This window comes from Toxotes jaculatrix, chromosome 24 (genome assembly GCF_017976425.1).
Source record: "Toxotes jaculatrix isolate fToxJac2 chromosome 24, fToxJac2.pri, whole genome shotgun sequence".
In the NCBI taxonomy this organism is placed as follows: Eukaryota; Metazoa; Chordata; class Actinopteri; family Toxotidae; genus Toxotes; species Toxotes jaculatrix.
Genome location: NC_054417.1, coordinates 1,709,001 through 1,715,000, shown reverse-complemented (window position 1 = coordinate 1,715,000; position 6,000 = coordinate 1,709,001). Strand labels below are relative to the sequence as shown.

At 44.7% G+C, this 6,000-nt stretch overlaps 2 protein-coding genes across 5 annotated transcripts in view; both read left to right on the top strand.

The window, feature by feature from the left end:
• The window catches only part of s100b (S100 calcium binding protein, beta (neural)), a 614,446-nt gene that overhangs the window by 462,879 nt on the left and 145,567 nt on the right, over window positions 1-6,000 (top strand). The gene's annotated exons all lie outside the window — the stretch shown is intronic.
• appa (amyloid beta (A4) precursor protein a) overlaps window positions 1-6,000 on the top strand; it is a 31,293-nt gene that overhangs the window by 21,189 nt on the left and 4,104 nt on the right. For both annotated transcript variants that reach the window (XM_041032280.1, XM_041032279.1), the window contains 8 exons: window positions 1,110-1,243; window positions 2,228-2,302; window positions 2,388-2,546; window positions 2,655-2,783; window positions 2,934-3,033; window positions 3,863-4,075; window positions 4,288-4,341; window positions 5,269-5,360. In XM_041032280.1, the coding sequence (XP_040888214.1) occupies window positions 1,110-1,243; window positions 2,228-2,302; window positions 2,388-2,546; window positions 2,655-2,783; window positions 2,934-3,033; window positions 3,863-4,075; window positions 4,288-4,341; window positions 5,269-5,360 (956 nt within the window). The remainder of the gene's footprint in view (window positions 1-1,109; window positions 1,244-2,227; window positions 2,303-2,387; window positions 2,547-2,654; window positions 2,784-2,933; window positions 3,034-3,862; window positions 4,076-4,287; window positions 4,342-5,268; window positions 5,361-6,000) is intronic.

Sequence of the window (6,000 nt, the reverse complement as noted above, 5' to 3'; positions counted from 1 at the left end):
TGTAATTTACACGTGTCATAAGGGACGCATTGAAATGTGACATTTTTAGCAAAAAATAATGTACATACCATGTGTGACTTTTAGTAGACACTCAGATAAAATGGTGCAAAACAAATTTACTGAACTCAGCAGCAAATAGAGAACAGCAACGTCAGAAGAGCATTTAAACTGGACATTAGTGGATTGCAGTGTACAGTAGTTAAGAGGTCATTGTCTCTGTTATCTACCCCGCAGATAATTGTATTTACCCAGATATGAGAAACCTGCCTCTGAGGTTTTTGCCTCCACCTTAATACAACAGAGCTGAATGGAATTTCATCGGTGGTGCTCACAGCACTGCAAGATAACAGTGAAAAAATCTGTGGAAGAAATAGTCCCTGTGTGAACACACACTGTTAACAGCCTGTTCTGAGAATTACTCAGAGTAACAAGGACACTAATTCTGAAAATAGTGAAAATGATTTTGTGGAACAAAAGCTTATAAAACCCTCGGCTCAGGTCAAAGCGAATAACGTCCCTCTGTGTTTTTGTGTCCTGTGTGGTCATGTGCTCTCATCAGACATAAGCAATTTCACATGACGTGCGTCCTTCACGCACACACACACACAAATTCACACATGCGCTACCAACCACGTCTGAAAGATAATCAACTTTCCAGTGATTAAATCTGGGTTTCACGCAATATGATAATATGATCCACTTATATTTCTGGCTGGTAAGTCAACCGCAATTCAGAGTGTGCTTCTGAGCCCACAGGATAAATTCCAGTGTCAGTGTTTTGGCAGGAGAGCCATATCACGCCCTGAATGAAGTTATATTAGAGAGGGGTTTTGTCTCTTTTCTACAAAGGACTGTGGGTCATCTGAGGCATTCACTTCTTTGCTTTTGGAGGCTTCAGGCCTCCAGCTACAGCTGCTATCTTGTTTTCTCTCTCTCTTGGACTCACACTAACCCTATTAACCCTCTGTGTTATGTGTGTATATGTGCCGAGGCGACAACCAGTTCCTCGATCAACCCAGTGAAAGTGTGCAATAAAAAGATATTTCACTTAAAGCTTTTTCCTCCTCCCTGCCTCCTCTTTTTCCTCTCTCCACTGTCATTTCATGCAGTACCCACAGCCACGCCCAGCTCCCCTGACGCCGTGGACCACTACCTGGAGACACCCACTGATGAAAATGAACATGCCCACTTCCAGAAGGCCAAAGAGAGCCTGGAGGCCAAGCACCGTGAGAGGATGTCCCAGGTACTGATGGAGAGGGCAGAGGAAGGAAGAAAAGATTTCACATTTTTTTACTGTTGATGTTTTTTTTTAATTTAACCGGCTTAAAGTTGATCAGCAATCACCACAAGCATGTGAATGAGTAAAGGTGGCTATGCAGGGAAAACAGAAAGGAGGACTTTCTTTGTAACAGGGAGTGGACAAAGATATTTCTATGAATAGAAAATGGAGGAAAAAGAGGTGTGGCGAGTAAAACGAATAGGTGCGTTTGTTAATCCCTCCCGGGTAAGCCGACTGAGCCATTTCAACTTTAATTGTATTCTTTAATCAACCGGCTCGCTCTCCGGCGGGGAGCCAGATGGTCCTCAGCAACGTCACAGTTCTCAAAGCTCCAGACAAGAACACTAACAACCTTGTGTGGCACTTAGAGCAACATTTATTTATGTGTTTATTTATTTATTTACGGTGCCAGAGTTTGTGCACCGCTCTAGTTCGGAGCTACAGGCGCAGTACCATCTGATTTCACACAGTTGACTTCACCCTTATAGATACTTTCAGGTCATGTCTTTGGTAAAGGCCTGAGCTGAATTTTAAAAAAAATCCCCCCAGAGAGGAGGAGGTGAGGGAGGATGTGCGGTCATCTTTCTACACGTAATGAAACAGACTGAAAAGGGAACAGAAACTGTTGATCACAGACTTTAGCTGCTGTTATAGTACTGCACTTTGTTCCAGAGAATAACCCCCCAGTATGATTTACAAAGCAAAAAACTCCCAAATATAAACGTGCACTAACTGAAAGGATTATTTACCCAGACTGGAACAATCGAATATTTACCCTCTGCAGCCCAGATGTTATCGTTTCATAGCCGTGAAAAGATCAGATCTATGCCACAAAGAGCAGTAAGATGTTTCCCTCAAGTGTAAAATCAACCTCTGACAGATCACGTGAAAAGATAAAGTGGATTGACAAGTCTAATTAATGTGTTTCCTTCCTTTTCTTGTGCTCAGGTGATGAGAGAGTGGGAGGAGGCTGAGAGGGAAGCGAAGAACCTCCCACGTGCTGACAAGAAGGCAGTCATCCAGGTAAGCCGTGGATAAAGCAGACGTATACAAAGCATCCGGGGGAGTTTTTCTGTGCCTTTCATCGCTCTGTGTCGTGTGCGTGCAGCGTTTCCAGGAGAAGGTGGAGGCGCTGGAGCAGGAGGCAGCCAGCGAACGCCAGCAGCTGGTGGAGACCCACATGGCCCGTGTGGAGGCTCTGCTCAATGACCGCCGCCGCCTGGCTCTGGAGAGCTACCTGACCGCCCTGCAGCAGGACCCACCCAGGGTGCGTTTAATGCACAGCTCTGCAACTGATGCTCAACAACTGGAGCCATTTCTGGTCCAGACTGTATATATAAATACTTCACATACGTCCTCTCCCCGTCTTTTGCAGCCTCGCCACGTCTTCAGCCTGCTGAAGAAGTACGTGCGTGCTGAGCAGAAGGACAGGCAGCACACCCTCAAACACTTTGAACACGTCCGCATGGTGGATCCCAAGAAGGCGGCCCAGATTAGACCTCAGGTAATTTACCTACTATCCTCATTTAAAGTATTTATAGACCTATGTAGTATGAGTCTGCCTTTTCTGTACTATATAAATACAGTTTTTGGTTTACTTTTATTTTAGATCAGTTCAAGCTATTGCAGTTTTTTGTATGTGTGTGTGCAATAGGTGCTGACCCACCTGCGTGTCATTGAGGAGCGTATGAACCAGTCTCTGGGTCTTCTCTACAAGGTGCCCGGTGTGGCCGACGATATCCAGGACCAAGTTGGTGAGTTTGTCATTTCTACACTTTTTAAGAGACTCGCACTGAAGCATTACGCTGATCAAAAAGAGAATCTGAATAACTAAAAGGCAAAGTCTAATGATGTAAACACAGAGGCAAAACCAGGAAAGATGGAAAGCCGAAGAAAATGAATATTATTCAGAATGACCCGACACTGCATCTTGTTAATAAGTAGTTTAGATGTTTTTGATGTTCACTGTGTGACTGCTGACCCTGGCATGAGAGAGATATGGAGGGAGACACACTGTCCTAATTGTACGAAGTGTAACAGAGAGATTGAATGCTCCAAATTCCAGCCTCCAAAAATACAATCTTTTTGTTGATAAGGGCATTGGAGCCATTTGGCCTAATTCTTCTGTTCAGAGTCAAATGAAACTGTTTGCCGGGAAGATAAATCCCCTTCCCCTCCCTCCCGTCCCCACATTTGTTAGGTGTCTATGGGTTTTTGGGTTTATTGGAGTTGCATGCGTCACGCAGCCATCTGTGTCTCTGTCTCAGAGACTGTCACAGTCTGTGCTGCCCAGCAAAACATGCACACAGGAACAAACATGCACAGAAGAAAAAGCACCATTCAGTCATTTCTAGGCAGCAGGTCTATGAAAAAACTGAGCCAAGCATTTCTTGCAGACTGTCTGCCCCCCTCTGATAGAGGAACATTGGTGTGGTAGATGTAAAATGTTTGATAATATTTGGATAAATGTAGTGACGCTCCCTTCCTTTCCTGTTTCCACTTCTGTCCCTCTTCTTTCCTTCATTCCTCTTGTCTCCTCTGACTTTTCTCTGTCCTTCATGTCTCCTCATCATGTCCATCCAGAGCTCCTGCAGAGGGAGCAGGCGGAGATGGCCCAGCAGCTGGCAAACCTGCAGACGGACGTGAGGGTGAGCTACGGCAATGACGCCCTGATGCCCGACCAGGAGCTGGGAGACAGCCAGACCGACCTATTGCCCCAGGAAGACACTCTGGGCTTGGCCGGAGTCGGCTTCATCCACCCTGAGGTCTTCAACCAGCCTAACACTGAGAACCAGGGTACTTACTGACGCACTGGGTTGTTGATAACAGCAATAACATTGTCAAAGAGCAGCAGCTACATTTTGGTCGCTACAAAGCGATAAGAATTCCACGTTTGGCCTTGTCGGACTTTGTGGCATGAAAAAGTTTGCTACCTTTTTGAGTTTTTGCTCAATATTTATGCTACAAAATGATTTAAATCTGAAATGTCTCTCTCTCTCTCCCTCTAGTTGAGCCAGTGGACTCTCGCCCTAATCTCGACAGAGGCATTCCCACACGGCCAGGTTGGTGCTGCTGTTGAAAAAGTTATCCCAGTATTGTGATTTTAAGTGTTTATGTGCATGTAAAGAATCAGATAGACAGGGTATAAGGCCTGCAGATATTATGGTGTTGACTCTGTCACATTCTGCCTCCCAGGTTGCCAGGCTGCTAACTCTGAAAGTGTTTACAAGCACTTTCTTTGAAGTCCCTTATCAGTGTTTGCTTACTCATTTGTAAAGATGGCACTTGATGAAGGAATGCACCCTCTGGTGGCAACACTGGAGTCACTCTGTCCTCTGCCACATATGAGACGTGGAGCCAAAGTAGTTGTAGATTCAGATTAAATTATAAATATCGTCAAGGAAACTCTTCCAGTACTCTGCGGTCCTGATGTATGGATATATAATAAGCCACTTGATATAAAGGTTTGATTTAATGTTGGTTTACAGCTATTATTATCTTGAGAACATATGTAGGAATTAATAGATAATAAATCATAAACTACTAAGTTCATGGCTGCAGTTCCATGTGCATTTTATTAGTAATGGCTGCTTTGTTAAAATAGCCTCTGAGACAGCAAAACATATTTGTCCAGGTTAAGTAAAGTCTCCTCTTCAAATCCATCATAAGATAAGAAGTAAAGTCGGGAAAATATTTTTCCGTTACCCCTCCCTCTCTCAGCCATTATTTGCACACCGCCAGCTCCACTTGACCTCCATTAAGGCACCAGCTGCAGCTGTTAGGAGATTTGTGCAGCAGGGTCTATGCACACTGCATATGCTGCGCTATGTGTTTTCTATCTTCATTTCATACTGCTGTTACATCCACTGCTCCTCTGTCCGTCCTGCTCGAGCCGGGTGAGTTTGATCTCAGCGAGTTTGTGTGTGAGGCAGAGAGAGCAGCTGAGTGTCACCATCCATAATAGATAATTCTTTTCCTTCCCCTGCCAGTGACTGGAATGAAGATGGAACCTATTCCTGCGCTGCGCATGGAGACGGAGGACAGACAGAGCACTGAATATGAAGTTCACCACCAGAAACTGGTAAAACAACACACGCACACAAACTCCTGAACACAGACACGAGCCCAGTCGGTCACAGACAGTGCAGATACGTAGACTCATTTAAAACCAGTGTGTGTTAATATACAGGCTGATTAATAAACACAGGGAAACAGATGAAGATGCATTTGCTGACACATGCAAACTTGCACTCTGCCCCCTCGAGTCCACAGGTACACACGCACACACAGTCAGGTCCATGTTTCCACTTTGTCGTCCTGGTAAACTCCCAAGGTTGTCACCATGGAGACAGGTGTCCATGGAGACAACCGCGTCACGCTTGCCTGTTCTTCTCTAAAATCCACTGTCCTCCGATCAGAGTTAAGTTGTTTAAGTCTGTAAATATTTCACTGGTCAGCCACAGGTTATTGTACTAAACATAATAAGGCTCCAACCCAGTTCTGCATTCATTCATTAATCTCATCCAATACTGTAAAACCAGCACAAAAACCCCAATCCGTCCTCAGTCAAATTATAATCCACGTACTTTATTCTTCTCACCTAAAGGCTTTAATCCCTTAATCCCTGCACTTTATTACGTATCACATTTCTTGCATTCACTTGGAGCAGTCAGTGTGTCGGGCAGCCTCCTCAACTCAGCCTCTTAATTTGATATTCACTG